Source organism: Erythrolamprus reginae, chromosome 13, assembly GCF_031021105.1.
Source record: "Erythrolamprus reginae isolate rEryReg1 chromosome 13, rEryReg1.hap1, whole genome shotgun sequence".
Lineage (NCBI taxonomy): Eukaryota > Metazoa > Chordata > Lepidosauria > Squamata > Dipsadidae > Erythrolamprus > Erythrolamprus reginae.
The window spans coordinates 1,643,440-1,665,441 of NC_091962.1; the positions used below are offsets into that span (position 1 = coordinate 1,643,440).

Sequence of the window (22,002 nt, forward strand, 5' to 3'; positions counted from 1 at the left end):
AAGTTTTTGTTTGTTTGTTTTTTTCCCTTCCCCCGGCTCACGGGCGAGAGAGAGAGAGAAAGAAAGAGCGCAGCCAGGGAAAGCGGCCTCGAGCCGAGTGCGAACTGCAGGATGCGACAAAGGACTCCTTGCCAACCAAAAAGGGGGTGGGGGTGGTGAAGGCAAAGCCTGGGAGGCGGGGAAGGGAAGAGCGGGAGACCCCCAGACAGAACGGCTGAGGGGAAGGAAAGACGGAAGGAGGGAGGGATTGAGAAGCGAAGCCAGGGAGGGCTGAGAGAAAAGGGGAGCGGCGCGCGAGAGAGGGGGGGGCGGGCATTCCCGAAACGGACGGAGAAAGCCCTCTCTCGCAGCGAAAGCGCTCCCAGCCAGGGGGCTGCGAGAGAGGGCATTCTCCATCCGTTTCGGGAAAGCCCGCCCCGGCACCAGCAGCGCCTCGCCCAGCTGGAGCTTCCCTAGGAGCTCCGCGGCACACCTGGCTGTGTCTCGCGGCACACTAGTGTGCTAGGGCACACCGGTTGGGAAACGCTGCTATAGAGGGCCCACAGAGGCTTCTCTCTGCCTTTTCCGGCCCTGTTTCCACCCAGGAGATTCCTAGAGAGGCTCCATGGAGGATTCTCCCGGCCTTTTCCGGTTACAGTTTTGACTTGGGTTTGTAAGTGGAAAATGGTTCTTGAGAAGAGGCAAAAAAAATATATTGAACACCCAGTTCTTATCTAGAAAAGTTGATAAGTAGAGGCGTTTGTAGGTAGAGGTACCGCTGTACTGGGATGGACTAGACTTACAAGGTCCCTTCCAACTCTAATAAATTAATAAGTATTGGAAGATTAGATGAAACTTGGCTCAATAGCAGCAACTGCGAGACAGATCTTGGAGACAATCACTTCAATATGAGCCAGAAGTGTGCAGCAGCGGGCGAAAAAGCTAATACGATCCTTGATTGTATAAACTGAGGCACAGAATCGAAATCACGTGAAGTATTAGTACTGTTTTATAAAACCTTAGTAAGGCCAGGGGTAGGTTCCTCCCATTACGACCAATTTGCACAAATATGTTGGATAACCCTTTGTCTTGAATGAAGTAGGGCCTCCTGCTTGAACAGGGGGTTGGGCTCGAAAACGTTCAAGACCCCTTGTTATTCTATGTTGTACGTTCTAAGACTTGACATAAACACACAGACCCATTGTGATGTCTGGATATTGTTCCCCTTGGCAAATTAATCTAGCTTTTGTGGTTTCTTTTTATCTTGGTTTGCAGTAACCTTGATGGACCCAAAGCAGGCTCTTCCTGGCAAGGCGCTCTGGGCTGTGATTACCACCTTGGACCTGGATTCCGAGAAAATGGGCGCTTTTCTAACACCAGGTAGTTAACACCTATGAGAAGTTAAACGGGGATACGTCAAGAAGCTGGAATGAACAGGGCGGGATTGACTCACCCCCAGATTAGTTGCAAATGACGTCCCGTTGCAATTGATTAAACCCGGATTTCTTTGCCTCCTAGCAACGTGCACGTGAAGGTCTATAACAAGAGACAGATCAAACCATCTTCCAATGTCGTGGGGGTGATACGGGGAAGTGTGGAACCAGGTGAGCTACTGTCCCGTCTTCTTTTTCTGTGCTGCCCTCCCCATTGGGAGCATCCACTTTGGAACCCGGAAGTGGATTTCACCTCCAAGTGGTTATTCTCTCAACATTATTATTGACAGCCTTCTGAGGTCGGCAACAGGAGGACCCGGATTGTTGGGGGCAAGAGGCTGATTCTGTAAACCGCTTAGAGAAAGCTGTGAAGCACCACGAAGCAGTATATGAGTTTAAGTAATATTCCTTCATTCCGTTGTTCCTTTGTTCCTTCCTTCCCTCTCTCCCTCCTTCCTTCCTTCCTTTCTTCCCTCTCTCCCTCTCTCCCTCCCTGCCAACTGTTTCTCCTTCCTTCCCTCTCTCCCTCCCTGCCGTTTCTCCTTCCTTCCTTCCCTCTCTCCCTCCCTGCCAACTATTTCTCCCTCCCTCCTTCCTTCCCTCTCCCCCTGTCAACTATTTCTCCTTCCTTCCTTCCCTCCCTCCCTCCTTCCTTCCCTCTCCCCCTCCCTGCCAACTATTTCTCCTTGCTTCCTTGCTTCCTTGCTTCCTTGCTTCCTTGCTTCCTTGCTTCCTTCCCTCCCTCTCTCCCTTCCTGCCAACTATTCTCCTTCCTTGCTTCCTTGCTTCCTTGCTTCCTTGCTTCCTTGCTTCCTTGCTTCCTTGCTTCCTTGCTTCCTTGCTTCCTTGCTTCCTTGCTTCCTTGCTTCCTTGCTTCCTTGCTTCCTTGCTTCCTTGCTTCCTTGCTTCCTTGCTTCCTTGCTTCCTTGCTTCCTTGCTTCCTTGCTTCCTTGCTTCCTTGCTTCCTTGCTTCCTTGCTTCCTTGCTTCCTTGCTTCCTTGCTTCCTTGCTTCCTCCCTTGCTTCCTCCCTCCCTCCCTTCCCTTCCCTTCTCTCCCTCCCTCTCTCCCTCCCTCCCTGCCAACTATTTCTCCTTCCTTCTTTCCTTGCTTCCTTTCTTCCCTCCCTCCGTCCTAGTGGTTAGCATGCAGTACTGCAGGCTAACTCTGCCCATTGCCAGAAGTTCAATCCTGATTCTAGGGTGACATTTGAGAGGTGTGGGTATCTTTCAGGGGTTTCTGACTTACCTCACTGCCGGTTCATTTCGTCCTGCGCCACATGGGTGTGACTTGTGGGCATGTGTGGGCTTTGCGTGTGCATGTGGAGTGCCAAAAAATAAATTATATATATTATATTATATACTTAAAAGCCCAAAATTAGATGGCGACCACACACACAGTGTCGGAAATTTTGCCTCTGCCTCTCCCTCCCAGCAATTTGCCTCCTTGCAATTTTAGTTTCACTTTCATTTTAGCACATGGGCCTGCCTGCAACATCAATCAATTGCTGGTTGGGAGGCCGATAATCAGTTGCTTGGCTTAACAGGCACTGCACTGTTTGCTGTAAGGAGGTAAATTGCTGGGAGGCAGAGGCAAAAGGGTGGGAGTGGCTGGGTGAGGCTACATTCGGTTTATAAGATACACCCAAGTTTTCACCCTCTTTTTTGGGGTAAAAGGATGTGTCTCATACTCTGAAAAACACAGGTGAGGGCTTAAATAATTCTTAATTAATTAAGCTGTAACTTTAAAGTATTTCAGAGAGTTTTAATCAGTACATTTCTTGGAGAGGTATGTTATTTCATGTACAGTTCCCCTATACAATATGTCTAACAGAGTTATATAAATGTATAAGTTCTTCCTACAATTCTCTCTTAGTTTCCTCCATAACTACTAACCATTTCTCTTCTAGATCGGTATGTTCTGTACGGGAACCACCGAGATAGTTGGGTTCACGGAGCCATTGACCCAAGCAGTGGAACGGCGGTCATGCTTGAAATCACACGTATTTTGGGGAAGATGGTGAAGGAAGGTGAGTTTGCATTTAAATTAAATTAAATTAAATTAAATTGAATTGAATTGAATTGAATTGAATTAAATTAGAATTGAATTAAATTAAGAATTAAATTTAAATTAAATTATGAATTAAATTAAATTAAATTAAATTAAACTAAACTAAACTAAATTAAATTATTAAATTAAATTGTCTTCCCCTCTCTCCTCATGCAGGGAAGTGGCGCCCACGAAGAACCCTCATTTTTGGCAGCTGGGGCGCTGAGGAGTTCGGCCTTATTGGTTCGACAGAGTACACTGAGGTAAAAAAAAAAAAGAGCCGTGAGGAGACACAACCTGTCAGTTTCTTCAGCACGCTTCAAATTAGCCGAGCTCATTAATGCCTTTTTCCCCGCAATGATGTGGGGCAGGGGCGGATTCCCATTACTGCCGCTACTGCTGCGGTGCGCAGCTTCTGTTCTCCTGCATGTGGTTTTGCTTCTGCGCATGCACAGGGAACAAAATTTCGCAAGGGAATAGAACCCAGACTCCCCCCATTGGCTTTCCTTGTCGGAGGGCGGCTGGGAAGGTCACAAATGGTGTTTACACCTGGATGTTGCAATGTTGTAAATACACACCTGTCTCCAACATCTGAATTTTGAGCATGTGACGATGGGGATACTATGGCGGTCATAAGTGTGAGGACCAATTTTAAGTCAATTCTTTTAGTGGTAGTGTAACGGTTGCTAAAGGAACAATTGTAAATTGAGGGATATTTTTAAATCTTAACTACCGTATTTTTCAGAGAAAAGGACGCACCGGAGTATAAGACGCACCCTAGTTTAGGAGGAGGAAAATAGGGATGTGCTTACCCGAAATTCATCTGGCTAGCATCCTTAGTCTGGTCAACTTCAGCAGATTATTTTATCCCCTGGTTAGGGCTTTAAAAATATCTTATTTGGGGAGAGTAACAATGAAACAGCTTGCAAAGCCAGTAAGAGCTGGGAACATTGTTAGAAGCTGGTTAGGGCTGGAAAGAAACATTTGGAACCAGTTAAGCAATGAAAGAAACTGGGCTGAAACGTGGACTCCAGGAAGGACGTCTCCGTGACGTCAAAGCTCCACCCATGGAATTCCCTATCGGGATTCCCCACCTCCGTTTGAGCCTCCCGACCGGCCCGACAGCTCCGCAGCTCTTCAGGCAAGGTGACAGCTGGGCGGCGGGGCTTCTCGGCGGCCTCCCGAACCTGAACGCTGAGCCCGAACTTTTGCCGAACTGCCCCGGCTGTTTCAAAAGGTGACAGCCGGACGACGGCGCCCAGCGGAGCGCCGTTTTTGCGATTTTTTTTTTTTGCTTGCACGCATTAATTAATTTTACATTGTTTCCTATGGGAAACATTGTTTCGTCTTACGAACTTTTCGCCTTACGAACCTCCTCCCGGAACAAATTAAGTTCGCAAGACGAGGTATTACTGTACTCCGAAAAATACGGTATGTTTCCTATAAGGGTGAAACTCGAAAAATTAGAATATCATGCATAAGTTCGTTTATTTCAGTAATGCAAGTAAAAGGTGAAAGAGAGACTCATTACATGCAAGGCATGATTTGTCATAAGTGTGATGATGATGAGGTACAGCAGTGATTTTCAACCTTTTTTGAGCCGCGGCACATTTTTTACATTTACAAAACTATGGGGCACATTGAGTGGGGAGGGGGGGCGGCTAAAAAAAGTTTGGACAAAAAAATTTATCTCTCTCTTTTCCTCCCTTTCGCTCTATTTCTCTCTCCTTCCCTCTTTCTCTCCCTTCCTCTTTTTTCTCTCTCTCCATCCCTTTCTTTCTCTTTCTTCCTTCCTCTTTTTTGCTCTCTCTCTCCCTCCCTACCTCCCTCTGTCTTTCTCTCTCCCACCTTCCCTCCCTCCCTTTCTCTCTCTCTCTCTTTCTCTCTCTTGCTTGCTTTCTCTCTCTTGTTCTCTTTCTCTCTCTCTCTTGCTTTCTTTCTCTCTCTCTCGTTCTCTTTCTTTTTCTCTCCCTTTCTTTCTCTCTCTCTCTCTTGCTTTCTCTCTCTCTCTTGTTTTCTTTCTCTCTCTTGCTTGCTTGCTTTCTCTTGCTTTCTTTCTCTTTCTCTCTTTCTCTCTCTCTCTTTCTTTCTCTCTCTCTCGCTTTCTTTCTTTCTCTCTCTCTTTCTTTCTCTCTCTCTTGCTTTCTTTCTCTCTTGTTTTTTTCTCTCTCTCTGAGCTTTGCGGCACACCTGACCATGTCTCACGGCACACTAGTGTGCCACGGCACACTGGTTGAAAAACACTGGGGTACAGCTCATGAAAATCCCAAATCCACCATCTCAGAAAATTAGAATATTACATGCAATCACTAAAACAAGGATTGTACATAGAACAATATTGGACCTCTGAAAAGAATAAGCATGCATATGTATCCAGTATGTGGTTTGGGCTCCTTTTGCAGCAATTACTTGACCTCTGACAAGTATAAGCATGCGTTTGCATTCAGAACTTGGTTTGGGCCTCTTTTGCAGCAATTACTGCCTTAATGCAATGTTGCATGGGAGCTATCAGCCTGTGGCACTGCTAAGGTATTATAGAAGACCACGATGCTCCAATAGCATCCTTCAGTTCTTCTGCAGCTAACACACCTTTTAAGCTGCATTATTGAAATAAACGAACTTTTGCCCAATATTCTAATTTTTTGAGTTTCACCTCTATGTTATTTCATTTTTAAACAATAGTTGCCTTGACCATTCTGTAACTTCTGGATGTTTGGGGCTCCCATGGCCATCAGCCCCTGCCAATGTGAAACAGCAAAGGATTGTGGACACTGTAGTCCGAAACATCTGGAGGGCACTGAATCCTCTCTTATTTTCTCTCTCGCTCGTAGGAATTTTTCAGCAAATTGCAAGAGAGGAGCGTAGCCTACATCAACGTGGATATTGCTGTCTTTGGTGAGCGCCTCATTTGTTGTACAATCAGGACTACGATTTGGCTCTTTTCAGTGGTCCTGGGACTTAATTTAAATGAAATTCAATTCATAATTGTAGGGGATAGGGAGAAAGAAAAGAAAAAAGAAAAGAAAGAAAGAAAGAAAGAAGAGGGACAAAAAGGAAGGAAGGAAGAAAAAGAAGAAAGATGGTGAGAAAGAAAGGAAGGAAGGAAGAACAGGGAAAGATAGAAAGGAAGAAAGACAGACAGAAAGAAAGACAGATGAGGAAGAGAAAGAAAGAGAGAGAAAGAAAGAGAGAAAGATAGAGAGAGAGATGGAAAGATAGAAATAGGGAGGAAGGAAGGAAGGAGAAAGAACAGAACAGAGTGTGATCCAAGTATGATTGGACCATGAAGCTATGCCCATAAAGCAAGCCAAGTCCAGTAGTAAAAAATTCAGAACCCACCCCGATGAGAAGAATAATAGTAATACAGTCTTAGTAAATAATTTCACAGCTTTGTGGGAATTAGTTGTTTAACAGAGTAATGGCCTTGTGGAAATGCCATTACAGAAAGAAAAAGAAAAAAGAAAAAAAGTAAGGAAGGAAGGAAGGAAAGAAGGAAAGAAGGAAGGAAGGAGGGAAAAAGGAAGGAAGGAAGGAAAGAAGGAAGGAAGGAAGGAAAGAAGGAAGGAAGCAAGGAAAGAAGAAAGGAAGGAAAGAAGGAAGGAAAGAAGGAAGGAAAGAAGGAAGGAAGGAAGGAAAGAAGGAAGGAAAGAAGGAAAGAAGGAAGGAAGGAAGGAAGGGAGGGAGGAAAGAAGGAAGGAAAGACGGAAGGAAGGAAAGAAGGAAGGAAAGAAGGAAGGAAGGAAAGAAGGAAGGAAGGAAAGAAGGAAGGAAGGAAAGAAGGAAAGAAGGAAGGAAAGAAGGAAGGAAGGAAGGAAGGAAGGAGGGAAAAAAGGAAGGAAGGAAGGAAAGAAGGAAGGAAAGAAAGAAAGAAGGAAGGAAGGAAGGAAGGAAGGAAGGAGAAGCGTAACCCTTCAGCATCTTTTAATACTCAGTGTCTCCTCCCCCAGCTAATGCCACCTTGAGGGTCCAAGGAACACCCCCAGCCCAAAAGGTCGTTTTTGCAGCTACTCAACAGGTAAGCAGAGAAGGTGGAAGTGAGGAAAGAGGGCAGCTGCTAAAATACAGTTGCTCCTTGGGGTCACAAAAGCCCGGGGGACCCAATCGAGCCTCCCTCTCCAGGAGCAGCATACCTCACAGAATCAAGCGCTGGAGAAAGAACAGGGCATCAGTCGGAAGGAGAAATATTAAATGTGGTTTGAATGGAGCCTAATGTAGAAAGGATCAAACTTTGCTTTCCAAATGAAGATTGATTGATTTTTAAATGTTGCACCCAGACTGTACATCACACAACATAAAACAGTGCCCTGTGAGGATGCACCCACCACCTAACAACATACATACCCCACCACCAATTGGAGGGTCTGTACAAACATCTTTGACATTCTTCTAAGCCTGGATCTGCATTCTATTCACATAATATCAAAGAGTGATTCTAATTTATTCTTTATGGCTAGATCACAAATTCTACTTGTCATATAACCTCTCGCCATATCCCATCGTTCCATCAGTTTCTTCAATTTATTTTCATTGTACATATTTATTTTTACCTCCATAATGTCAAAGTGAATGTGGTCCACTATGTACCGATACCAATTCTGTATCGTCCATTTTGCTGCTTCTTTCCAACCCAATACAATTACTGCCTGAGCGCTTTCCAATGCTGCTATTTTTATTTCTCTAAACTCTTAAATCTCCCTTTTTTTTACTAGTACTGCCATCTCTTTTGTGATTGTCCAGTCAATATTTAACATCCTGTTCATTTCATCTTGCACTTATTTCCAAAATTTCTGTACTACTGAACACTCCCAGATTCAAACTTAATATTAACCGCTCCAAACTTGACTGTAAAAAATATGACTTTAACAGTCGAGTTGTCGAAGCGTGGAACTCATTACTGGACTCAATAGTGTCAACCATAGTTCCCTCTAAGCTGAGCAGTGAGCAATCGCTCACTTAAAAATAATCATCAACTCAGAGTTTTCCAAACCTGCCCAGAAGCCGAGAGGGAAAGAGTGAGAGGGAAGGAGAGAGAGAGGAAGAGAGGAAGAGAGAGAAACAGATAGAAAAAAGAGAGGAAGGAAAAGAGAAAGAAAAAGAATGGGAGTAAGGAAGAGAGAAAGAAAATCAAAATCTAGTTTGAAACTAGCTCAATTATTTAAGTGGCATTTTGATATTGATAGAGTTGCCCTATTATGAGCTCACTGTTATAGACACACAGTACAATATTTTATTTTGAAATTCTCTGAGGCAAAACAGGGTGGGTTTTTTATTTGTTTGTTTGTTTGTTTGTTTGTTTGTTTGTTTGTTTATTTATTTATTTATTTATTTATTTATTTATTTATTTATTTATTTATTTATTTATTTATTTATTTATTTATTTATTTATTATTTCTGTGCCGCCCAGTCCCGAAGGGACTGCCGCTCAGGCACTATACTTTTCTGCCCACCCCCCAAAAAAATTAGAGGGAACACTGGTGTCAACTCCCAACCCCCAACATTTCTCTCTTAGACTCTCCACGATTGACCTCTCCAGGTTCCTAAGAGGCCAGTAAGGGGGCGGATATAAGTGCACTGATGTGTCCATGGTCCCCTGTCCAATTGTTTTCCCTTATCTTATATATCATACATATTCTCTCCTTATCTATGTGTATATTCTCTCCTTATCTCTTATATCATATATATTCTCTCCCTCCCATCTACTTCTCCTCTTTTTTACTTTCTATCTTTATATATATTACTTAATGTCTATTCTCTTCCATATGTATTGTATATTGGACAAAGAATAAATAAAAAAATATAAAAAATTAAAAAAATAATAAAAATATGCATAAAAACTCCTCTCTCTTGACATCCATGACAACAAGTGCCCTTCCCCTTCTTCTGAAAATACGCAAGTTGTGTTGGAAAGACTGGAGCTTTTGAAGAAGAGGTTGGATAACCATTGGTGGGGAGTAGTGTAGGGTTTCCTGCCTAGGCAAGAGGGTTGGACTAGAAGACCTCCAAGGTCCCTTCTGTTGCTGTTATAACATGATACTAGAAAGAGAGAAACATTAGGACAGGGGATGGAAGGCATGCTGGTGCACTTATGCACGCCCCTTACTGACCTCTAAGGAATCGGGAGAGGTCAACAGTGGATAGTCTAAGGGAAAGGTCTTGGGGTTAGGTGATGATACTATGGAGTCTGGTAGTGAATTCCATGCATCAACTATTTTATTATTTTTATTTATTTATTTTGTCCAGTACACAATGAGGGTTTTAGTGGGTGTATATATCTATATATCTATATACACATAGTAAAATACATGATGAAGGTTATAGAGGAGATATAGTAAAATATATCTAAGAAAGAATAGAAAAGAAGATATAGTAATAGAACATATCAATGAAAGGATAGAAGAAGAGATATAGGAATAGAAGAAAGGAATAGGAGATATAGGACAGCAATAGGACAGGGGATGGAAGGTACTCTAGTGCACTTGTACTCGCCCCTTACTGACCTCTTAGGAATCTGGATAGGTCAACTGTAGATAATCTAAGGGTAAAGTGTTGGGGGTTTGGGGATGACACTATGAAGTCCGGTAATGAGTTCCACGCTTCGACAACTCAGTTACTGAAGTCATATTTTTTACAGTCAAGTTTGGAGCGGTTAATATTAAGTTTAAATCTGTTGTGTGCTCTTGTGTTGTTGTGGTTGAAGCTGAAGTAGTCGCCGACAGGCAGGACGTTGCAGCCTATGATCTTGTGGGCAATACTTAGATCTTGTTTAAGGCGTCTTAGTTCTAAACTTTCTAGGCCCAGGATTGTAAGTCTAGTCTCGTAGGGTATTCTATTTCGAGTGGAGGAGTGAAGGGCTCTTCTGGTGAAGTATCTTTGGACATTTTCAAGGGTGTTGATGTCTGAGATGCGATATGGGTTCCAAATAGATGAGCTGTTTTCAAGGATGGGTCTGGCAAAAGTTTTGTAAGCTCTGGTAAGTAGTGTGAGATTGCCAGAGCAGAAGCTACGTAGGATTAGGTTTACAACTCTTGAAGCCTTCTTGGCTATATTGTTGCAGTGGAATTCTGGGAGCTGAAGTTCACCCATCTTAAAGCTTGCTGGCTGTGGAATTCTGGGAGTGGAGTTCATTCCTCTTAAAGACATAAAGAGCTGATAGATAAATTAGTGAAGATTGGACTTAATCCCTGGATAGTTCAGTGGATTTGCAGCTGGCTGAAGCGTAGACATCAGAGAGTTATTGTTAATAGCTAGTATTCTGAGCAGAGACATGTTAAAAGCGGTGTGCCACAAGGGTCTGTTCCGGGCCCTATTCTTTTTAATATGTTTGTGTGAGTGACATAGGGGAAAGTTTGGTAGGGAAGGTTTGCCTCTATTTGCAGATGACTCTAAAGTTTGCAATAGGTTTGATATTCCTGGAGGCGTCTGTAATATGGTAAATGATTTAGCTTCACTAGATAAATGGTCAAAGCAATAGAAACTGCAGTTTAATGTTTCCAAATGTAAAATAATGCACTTGGGGAAAAGGAATCCTCAATCTGAGTATTGTATTGGCAGTTCTGTGTTAGCAAAAACTTCAGAAGAGAAGGGTTTAGGGGTAGTGATTTCTGACAGTCTCAAAATGGGTGAGCAGTGTGGTCGGGCGGTAGGAAAAGCAAGTAGGATGCTTGGCTGCATAGCTAGAGGTATAACAAGCAGGAAGAGGGAGATTGTGATCCCGCTATATAGAGCACTGGTGAGACCACATTTGGAATACTGTGTTCAGTTCTGGAGACCTCACTTACAAAATGATATTGACAAAATTGAACGGGTCCAAAGACAGGCTACAAGAATGGTGGAAGGTCTTAGCATAAAATGTATCAGGAAAGACTTCATGAACTCAATCTGTATAGTCTGGAGGACAGAAGGAAATGGGGGGGGGGACATGATCGAAACATTTAAATATGTTAAAGGGTTAACTAAGGTTCAGGAGGGAAGTGTTTTTAATAGGAAAGTGAACATAAGAACAAGGGGACACAATCTGAAGTTAGTTGGGGGAAAGATAAAAAGCAACATGAAAGAGTATTGTCAAGTAGATGCTTGGAACAAACTTCCAGCAGATGTGGTTGGTAAATCCACAGAAACTGAATTTAAACATGCCTGGGATAAACATATATCCATTATAAGATAAAATACAAAAAATAGTATAAGGGCAGACTAGATGGATCATGAGGTCTTTTTCTGCCGTCAGTCTTCTATGTTAAAGGATGCTGGCTGAGGAGTTGAAGTCCACCCATCTTGAACGGATTTCTTCTCTATAGCTGGAGAGCACCATCATATTTTTTCTTAATGCCATTTTTGCATCCTCTTTTAAAATTTCCTTTCTTTTTAGGTCAAGACCCCAGACAACGCTTCGGTATCCGTCTATGAAAACTGGAAACACCATTCCAGCCGAAATAGCTCCATCTATGGAATAATCCCCAGGTAAAAGTGTGTGTGTGTATGTGTGTGTTTTGTGGGTATTTCTGTGTGTAAATAGGTGGGTGGGTGGACTTTATACACCCCATACATTCATTTCTTCAAGTAGCTCAGACAGGATGAATTTCAGATAGTCCTCAATTTACAACCAGTCACTCAGTGGTTGTTCAAAGTTACGACAGATACCCCAAAAAGAGACCCAGTTCTGAAGTTTTGATGCCCCTCCCCATAGCGATACCAATTCTCTAAATTGCCCCCACCCTGCTTGCCTTTCGTAAGCTCCTTAAAACCCACCTCGGCCGTCAGGCATGGGGGAACTGAGATATTCTTTCCCCCTAGGCCTTTACAATTTATGCATGGTATGTTTGTTTGTAGGTATGATTGGTTTTAAAATAGTTGTAGTATTGGATTTACATGCTGTTTTTATTATTGTTGTTAGCCGCCCCAAGTCTACGGAGAGGGGCAGCATACAAATGCAATAAATAAAAATAAATAAATAAATTCGGCCTCAATTCTAGAAATGTTTTTGTGCAAAGTCAGCTGGTATTTTTTGCTTCCTCTCTGCAGCTTGGGGTCTCTGGGGGCTGGAAGTGATTTCGCTCCTTTCATCCACTATCTGGGCATCACCGCAATGGACATTGCTTACACCTATGATCGGGTGAGTCCCAGGGGGGGCAGAAAGGTGTGTGTTTGTGTGTCTTTTGCACACCAGGGAAGGCAGATGAAACCAGGGCTGGGATTGAAAAAATTTAACAACCGGTTGGGTGTGTCTTATACACCAAATGTAGCCTCACCCAGCCACCCCCAACGTTTGGCCTCTGCCTCCCAGGAATTTACCTCTTTGCAGCAAACAGGGCAGAGCCTGTTAAGCTAAGCAACTGATAATTATCGGCCTCCCGCCCAGCAGCTGATTGAAGCTGCAGGCAGGCCCGCCTGCTGAAATGAAAGTGAAACTAAAGCTTCAAGGAGGCAAATTGCTGGGAGGCAGAGGCAGAATTTTATTTTCTTGTGCCAATCAGTTGCTGAATCTGGATGCAACAAGGTAAGTTGTTGTTATTATTATTATTATTATTATTATTATTATTATTATTATTTATTGGATTTGTATGCTGCCCCTCTCCGCAGACTCGTTGATAATTATTAATGTGTATAAAATGTTCAAATTATTAGACTTATTTTTTAAAGACTGCTTTATTATTGTTCTAGACAACTTAACAAAATGAAGAAACTTTTTAAAATACATGCTTGATTTGAAGAGGCCCGGTGCTATTTGTTGGTATGTCTCGGTATGGCTAGGCTATGAGTCCTTTGACATACATACTTTGACGTATACATCACATATATACAAAATAGAAACAATCCATAACAAGCACTAAGCCATACAATATAATAAGCATTAGGCAAATACATTCCCCCCTCAAGGCAAACCAAAAGTGAATGAACGTTAAATCATCATTGAGGGAAGGAGGACTGGCGCCCTCTTATGGCGAACCAGCCCAAAATATTTAAAGTGAAAATACAAGAGACTACAATAGGTAGTTTACAATGGCAAACCCTAACAGCCACGTACCTTGTACTAACACTATTGTATCTTCTTTTAAAAAGCAGAGAATAACGTATACTTCCAGAAAGCCACAGCAATTTTAACAGTGAAGGACTGCGAAAGTTTTTAGTACCAAACTGTGGGCATGACTTATCTTGTAGGTGTGGCTTGCTGGCCATGTGACCAGGTGGGAGTGGCTTGACGATCATGTGACCTGGGGTGGCTTAAAGGTCACATGACTGGCTTAAAGGTGGCCAATTTGACATCACTCAAGTCAAGGGTTTGGGTTAGGGTGCCTGGCCTCTCCTCACGTCAAAGAGATACCATTTCCCTGTCTATTTACTATTACTGAACATCCAAAATATACTATTTAATCCTATGTATATATGCCATATGTGTACGTACATATTACACACAGACACACAAAAATATACATTATCTACTATATAAACTGTATGTGTATGTACACACAAACACGCACGCACAGCTCTTCTAAAATTATACACATTCAACCTCATTTACTGCGATAGGTAAAACATACCCAGAGCCCAGAAGGGAAAAAGAGGGGGGGATCAATTTTTTTCTACCGGTTCTGCATACCTGACTGTACCCATAGGAACCCATCACTGAAGGATAATCTAAAATGTGTCCTGTTTTAGTATTAAGATAAGGCAGCTGAGTTAAACCTCAACTTAGTCATGTTTGGAGTAGATCTATTTAAATAATTGGGAGGAGTTAGCGTGACCACATTGAAGAAAACTTTCTGGCATTGATATACTGCCATAATGTACATTTCTCCAATTCTTTGCTATTTGTGTGGGTCAGGCACACATGCACAGAAATACACAGCAAACAGTGTACATCCTCTGTGTTGTTTGCTGTTTGCTGGGAGGCAAATTGCTGGGAGGCAGAGGCAGATTTTTCCCCCTTGTTTACTTTCCCCAAAACTAAAGTATATTTTATACTCCGATATATCTTATACTCTGAAAAATCCGGTACAGTATTTATATTCATTACCTGGGATTCTACCTAGAGCCCACATTTCATTTAAGACCTGCTTAAAGTCTTAAAAAATCTCAGTTGGGCAGCATCTCCTAGCTGTTGTGGACTGAGCTCAAGAAAGGCAGTTTTAGCAGGTGGATAGGGCACCACAAGGAAATGACAGACCAAAGTTGGAAAAGCCATTCCGTTTTCTTTGCTTACGACTTTTCATTTCTTTTTTTTTTTGTCCAGAGCAAAACGTCGGCGCGCATTTACCCTGCCTACCACACGGCCTTCGATACCTTTGACTACGCAGACCGATATATTGATCCCGGTAACGATTGGTGGGCAGTGGGACCGGCAGACCTCAAGGCTATTGTTTTTATTTATTTGTTTCATTTGTTTGTATCCCGCCTGTACTCTTTTGACAACTCAAGGAGGCAAATAGATCCAATATAGATCTTCCTCCTAACAATATTTTCCCCACAACAACAACCCTGTGGAGTGGGACTGAGAGAGTGATTGGCTCAAAGTCACCCAGCTGGTTTTCATGTCTAAGACGAGACTAGAACTTACTGTCTCCTGGTGTCAAAAGACACCCAGCTGGCTTTCATCCCTGAGGTGGGACTAGAACTCACCGTCTCCTGGTGATTGGCCCAAAGTCACCCAGTCGGCTTTCATGTCTAAGGCAGGACTAGAACTCAACATCTTCTACTGTTTAACCAGTGCTGTAACCACTAGAGAGTAGTGGGTTGTTACTGGAATGGTAAAGGAGGGCGCATTGGTAGCGAAATTTGAGCTGCATGTGCACCTTGGTTGTCTTGCATGTCCCTGCATGTTTTTGCTTCTGTGCATGCGCAGAAGCAAAAAAAAAATCACCAAAATCCCGTGGGCATCCCCTTGTGAGATTTTGCTTCCTGCACTTGCGCAGAAGCAAAATCATACTGGGACCCATAGGCACATGCGCAAGATAACTGAAAACTGTGTGCCCAGTGCACTACTAGTGGCAGTGGCAAGCAATCCACCCCTGCCACTAAACCAGTGATGGCGAACCTTTTTTTGCTCAGGTGCCAAAAGGCAGTGCAAACGCATGATAGCATGTGCAAGCATGTCTACCTCCATAATGCAATGCCCTCCCCCCCAAGCATGCGCACAGCTCTCACTGAACCCTCCGGACTTCTCCCCATTGGGCTGGGGAGAGGCTGTTTTTGCCCTCGTGAAAGCCTCGTGGACAACATTCCCTCTAACCTGCGCTATGCACTATAGCGCAGGAAATTTGAGACCTCAGCGCAGGAGATTCCAATTCTAGCGCAGAGGACTGAAATCTCTTTTCCCCTGGCAGATTCTATCGCCGGTGGCCGGAAAAACTTGGAAGCCACGAAGAAGGAAGCTCAGCAGAAGTGAAGAGCAAAAAGTTGCGAGACCGGAAAATGAGCTTCCTTCTTCACGGCTTCAAAGTTTTTCTAGCCACCTGCGATAGAATTAACAATCCTCTGCGCTGTGCTTGGAGGTGGGCTGGTGAAGCTGCATTTGCGCCGGGCGAAGAGAGATGGTTCCATCCCAGCCTGGCATTCGTAATGGTGTCACCAATAGAGCGATTGATGGGTCGGTGCCGCCACGGAAGCAGGTGGGAGAGGCAGCATGCCACCGACAGAGAGAAAGAGAGAGAAGAAAGCAAGAGAGAAAAAGAGAGAAAGCAAGATAGAGAGAGAAAGAGAGCAACCGACAGAGATTGAGAGAGAAAGAGAGAGGGAGAGAGAAAGTGTGAGAAAAAGAGAGAGAGAGTGAGAAGGAGAGAGAGCAAGAGGGGGGAGAGAAAGAGAGACAGAGTGAAAGATAGAAATAGCAAGAGAGAGAGAGAGAAAGAGAGAGAAAGAAAGAAAGCAAGAGAGAGAGAGAGAACGAAAGCAAGAGAGAGAGAGAGAGAAAGAAGTGGGAGCAAAAAGGGGAGAAAAAAGAGAAATGAGAAAATGATTGGTGCAGAGAATTGGAGGAAAGAGAGGAACAAAAGAGAGAGAGAAGTGACTCTTGATTTAAAGGCTATGGTAAAAAGCACCCAAATAATAACAGAGAAAAACCTCCCAGCCCTCACCTGTTTTTGGAAATGGTTCAAGAGTTCACACACACACACACACACAAGGGGGGGGGAGAGACAGGGATGGAAAAAGAGAGGAGAAGTGAGAGGGGGAAGGAATGAGAGAAAAAGGGAGGAAGAGGGAGAAATGAGAAACAAATAAGAGAGAAAAGAGGGAGAGACAGGAGAGGTACCCAGAAATGAGAGTGGTAGAAATTTGAGGCGGGATGATTGATTATTAAATATGGATTGACTACAGAATGATGGTAAAAGATATATTTAGGTGGTAGTGAAAGTTGCGCTGCGCGCATAGCTTCAGTTAGTTTGTGTGTATACGTGCATGCATCCCAGAGTGTTTTGGCTTCTGCGCATGCACAGGAAGCATAATCTCATGAGGGGCAGAGATTTCGGTGATTTTTTGCCAAAATCTCACGTGCATGTGCGTCCCCTCATGAGAAGCCAAAACACTCTGGGACGCGCACACAAGCTGTAGAGGCGGTAAAAGGAATTGGCCCCTGACTAGTTCCATGTTTGAGTGAAACTGCAGGTGCCTACATGGGGGTTTGATAGCTCCCAAACGATAGGACGAAATTCATTGTCTCCCTCAAAAACTGAGGGAACTCGGATGGCCGCCATCTTGCCTTTTTTTTAATCCCGCCCAGCAGTGTTCCCTCTAATTTTTTTGGGGGGGGGGCGGGGGCGGAAAAGTCTGAGCGGCAGTCCCTTTGGGACTGGGCGGCACATAAATAAATAAATGAATGAATGAATGAATGAATGAATGAATAAATAAATAAATAAATAAATAAAAAACCCACCCTATTTTGCCTCAGAAAATTTCAAAATAAAATACAGTACTGTGTGTCTACAACAGTGAGCTCATAATAGGGCAACTCTATCAATATCAAAATGCCACTTAAATAGTTGAGCTAGTTTCAAACTAGATTTTGATTTTCTTTCTCTCTTCCTTACTCCCATTCTTTTTCTTTCTCTTTTCCTTCCTCTCTTTTTTCTATCTGTTTCTCTCTCTGCCTCTCTTCCTCTCTCTCTCCTTCCCTCTCACTCTTTCCCTCTCTTTCTCTGCCTCCTTTCCTTTGAATTTCTCTCTCTGTCCATTGTGCTGCGTGGGGGGGGGCAGCTGTAAGCCCCTCGCCTCCACCGCCTCCTCTTTCAGCCCCCCGCTGCTTGAGCCTGTTTACAGGGTGCTAGTGGAAGATCCGGTGGGAGAACCTTTTGCAAAAGAGAGGCAATCTGCTTTTGCAAAAGGTTGCCGATCGGCTTCTGGGCAGGTTTGAAAAACTCTGAGTTGGTGATGATTTTTAAGTGAGCCATGGCTCACTGCTCAGCTTAGAGGGAACTATGCCGCCCAGGGTATACCGCAAGCTTCCCAGACACCCCGATCAATCTCCCCTCTCCCCACAGGATTCACCAGCCACCGGGCCGTGGCGCAAACGGCCGGGAACGTCTTGCTGCGCCTGGCGGAGTCCTTGATCCTGCCCTTCAACGTGAGCGACTATGGGGAGACATTACAAGCCATGTGCGACACGGCCGAACAAAAGTTCCAGAAGGACCTCCTCAACCACAACATCTCCCTTGGTGAGAAAGGGAGGAGTGGCCCTGCTTCGCAGGACTGTTGTACGGAGGGACAGCAGGGAGGGAGATTGCACGAGGAGGCAACTGGATTATCTGTTTTTTCTTTGAAGACGTTTCGCTTCTCATCCCAGAAGCTTGCTTGCTCATTTTCGACCACTTTTTCGGGTTTATGATCCCACCAGTTCTTTGCCAGTGGTAGATGGTAGTTCTGGCACAAGTTCCAGTGGATCATCTGTGCCACAGCATCGTGTCTATGCTTGTAGTCAGTCTGCGTGGTCTTTTTGCAGCAGCTGAGTATGTGATCGATTGTCTGCACTTTGGATCATCTGTTGGGTTTTCAATTCTGGCTTTGATACCATTTGTTCTAATGGCCTGTTCTTGTGCAGATAATAATAATAATAATAATAATAATAATAATAATAATAATAATAACAACAACAACAACAACAACAATAATAATCTAGAGAAATTGGTGAAATACGAAGACGTTGAAAATCGGGCTGTAACAATATGAAATCCAGCATAGTGATCTCGTTTGCTGTGTTGTATTGATACTATTATTATTATTGCTGGTGTTGGTGTTGGTGTTGGTATTATTATTATTATTATTATTATTATTATTATTATTATTATTATTGTATCAATACAACACAGCAAACGAGATCACTATGCTGGATTTCATATTTCATCACCAGTCAGGCGCTTCCCAAGCACCTAGGACTGCGTGATGTAGCGGCGAATTATGTTTGCCGATCCCAGTAAAGCGGCCTTTTGCAATTGACAGATGGAGATTTTGTCAATTCTGATGGTTTTCAAATATCCGCTGAGATCCTTTGGCACTGTGCCCAGCGTGCCAAGAACCACTGGGACCACTTTCACTGGCTTATGCCAGAGTTGTTGCAGCTCGATTTTTAGATTTTCGTATTTCACTAATTTCTCTAGCTGCTTCTCCTCAATTCTGCTGTCCCCCCCGGGATTGTGATGTCGATGATCCATACTTTCTTTTTCTCCACAATCAGGATGTCTGGTGTGTTATGCTTCAGAATTCGATCAGTCTGAAGTTGGAAGTCACACAGTACTTTTGCTGAGCGACTATGGGGAGACATTACAAGCCATGTGCGACACGGCCGAACAAAAGTTCCAGAAGGACCTCCTCAACCACAACATCTCCCTTGGTGAGAAAGGGAGGAGTGGCCCTGCTTCGCAGGACTGTTGTACGGAGGGACAGCAGGGAGGGAGATTGCACGAGGAGGCAACTGGATTATCTGTTTTTTCTTTGAAGACGTTTCGCTTCTCATCCCAGAAGCTTGCTTGCTCATTTTCGACCACTTTTTCGGGTTTATGATCCCACCAGTTCTTTGCCAGTGGTAGATGGTAGTTCTGGCACAAGTTCCAGTGGATCATCTGTGCCACAGCATCGTGTCTATGCTTGTAGTCAGTCTGCGTGGTCTTTTTGCAGCAGCTGAGTATGTGATCGATTGTCTGCACTTTGGATCATCTGTTGGGTTTTCAATTCTGGCTTTGATACCATTTGTTCTAATGGCCTGTTCTTGTGCAGATAATAATAATAATAATAATAATAATAATAATAATAATAATAATAACAACAACAACAACAACAACAATAATAATCTAGAGAAATTGGTGAAATACGAAGACGTTGAAAATCGGGCTGTAACAATATGAAATCCAGCATAGTGATCTCGTTTGCTGTGTTGTATTGATACTATTATTATTATTGCTGGTGTTGGTGTTGGTGTTGGTATTATTATTATTATTATTATTATTATTATTATTATTATTATTATTATTGTATCAATACAACACAGCAAACGAGATCACTATGCTGGATTTCATATTTCATCACCAGTCAGGCGCTTCCCAAGCACCTAGGACTGCGTGATGTAGCGGCGAATTATGTTTGCCGATCCCAGTAAAGCGGCCTTTTGCAATTGACAGATGGAGATTTTGTCAATTCTGATGGTTTTCAAATATCCGCTGAGATCCTTTGGCACTGTGCCCAGCGTGCCAAGAACCACTGGGACCACTTTCACTGGCTTATGCCAGAGTTGTTGCAGCTCGATTTTTAGATTTTCGTATTTCACTAATTTCTCTAGCTGCTTCTCCTCAATTCTGCTGTCCCCCCCGGGATTGTGATGTCGATGATCCATACTTTCTTTTTCTCCACAATCAGGATGTCTGGTGTGTTATGCTTCAGAATTCGATCAGTCTGAAGTTGGAAGTCACACAGTACTTTTGCTTGCTCATTTTCGACCATTTTTTCAGGCTTATGTTCCCACCAGTTCTTTGCCACTGGTAAATGGTAGTTCCGGCACAAGTTCCAGTGGATCATCTGTGCCACAACATCATGTCTATACTTGTAGTCAGTCTGTGCGATCTTTTTGCAGCAGCTGAGTATGTGATCGATTGTTTCATCTGATTCTTTACAGAGTCTGCACTTTGGATCGTCTGTTGATTTTTCAATTCTGGCTTTGACCGCATTTGTTCTAATGGCCTGTTTTTGTGCTGCCAGTATTATTATTATTATTATTATTATTATTATTATTATTATTATTATTATTAATTTCGTGCCATTGCAGGTGTCATCCATAGTCCCACAATTCAAGGAAGGAAATTTAAGAGGCATTTATCAATCTTTCCCCTGTCTTTGCTTCCCATCTTTACAGACCCCCTCCGGGACGCGGTCCTTCGCTTCCACTCGGCAGCTGCCGACCTCAACCAGCGCATCGCAAGTTTGCAAAATGAAAAATCGCCCAGGTGATTTCCCCAAGCCTCCCACCCTCCGTTTTTTCCTAATCCCTTGCAGTAGAGGTAGTCCTCCGTTTACAACAGCTAACTGCCCGAATTGACAGTGTCGCTGGGGGGGGGGGGGAAGCAACAACTCGGGATGTTTTTTTCAAACTTTACGGCCGTCGCTGCATCGATTTAGATTCAGATGCTCGGTAACTGGCTCAACATTTTTGACGTTTGCTGTGTCACGTGATCCCTTTTGCGACCTTCCGACAAGCCAAGTCCATGGGGAAGCTTAGATTCCTTTTCTTTCTTTTCTGGAGTCCTTTTCTTTCTTTTTAAAAATATATGTTTATTGTTTTTTTAAAAAAAATATTTACATGTTAAGGCTTACAGGTGGATCAACATCATATATTTACATTCATCTCAACATTTTCTATAATTATACATTTGTGCATATGATATACTATTCTATCTCTTATTGTAAATTCACATTCCTTTTTTTTTGTATTCATGTGTATAACTTTGACCAGATTAAATAATATTCAGAATCTTTTTGATCATTTAATTTTAACTCCATAGTTAATCTGTCCATTTCTGCGCATTCATATATATTTTTGATTATTTACCTTATCGTCCGGTATCTGTGGGTTCTTCCATTTTTGCACGTATGCAATTCTTGCAGCCGTTACAATGTGTAATATGTTGTGTGTTACAATGTGTAGTATGTTGTGTGTTACAATGTGTAATATGTTGTGTGTTACAATGTGTAGTATGCTGTGTGTTACAATGTGTACTATGTTGTGTGTTGCAATGTGTAGTATGTTGTGTGTTACAATGTGCAGTATGTAGTATTTCTGTTCAAGCCACGGTTAGGCTTTGGGTCATGTGAGTAACCGGTCTCTCTTTTGCCTTCATCCCTGACGTCTCTTCAGCCCTCTTGCTCTACGGACGGTGAATGACCAGCTGATGCTACTAGAAAGGACGTTTTTGGACCCAAGAGCTTTCCCAGACAAGCATTACTACAGGTAACTCAAATCTACCCACTCCCACAGTTGGGTTATTTTTTTTTTCATTTGCTGATGTTGAGTTCTCCCCAAGATTGGGTTTGGTCCAGCTCCAACGGTTAGTAGCCCATGGCTACAAGTAGGTT

General features: G+C 43.1%; 1 protein-coding gene across 1 annotated transcript in view; it reads left to right on the top strand.

Moving 5' to 3' along the window:
- The window catches only part of NAALADL1 (N-acetylated alpha-linked acidic dipeptidase like 1), a 44,342-nt gene that overhangs the window by 21,297 nt on the left and 1,043 nt on the right, over positions 1–22,002 (top strand). Inside the window, exons 7-18 of the mRNA XM_070766552.1 lie at positions 1,255–1,359; positions 1,498–1,583; positions 3,320–3,439; positions 3,637–3,722; positions 6,291–6,354; positions 7,407–7,474; positions 11,825–11,916; positions 12,478–12,568; positions 14,687–14,768; positions 17,928–18,101; positions 20,786–20,876; positions 21,785–21,877. Coding sequence (XP_070622653.1) covers positions 1,255–1,359; positions 1,498–1,583; positions 3,320–3,439; positions 3,637–3,722; positions 6,291–6,354; positions 7,407–7,474; positions 11,825–11,916; positions 12,478–12,568; positions 14,687–14,768; positions 17,928–18,101; positions 20,786–20,876; positions 21,785–21,877 — 1,152 coding nt within the window. The remainder of the gene's footprint in view (positions 1–1,254; positions 1,360–1,497; positions 1,584–3,319; positions 3,440–3,636; positions 3,723–6,290; positions 6,355–7,406; positions 7,475–11,824; positions 11,917–12,477; positions 12,569–14,686; positions 14,769–17,927; positions 18,102–20,785; positions 20,877–21,784; positions 21,878–22,002) is intronic.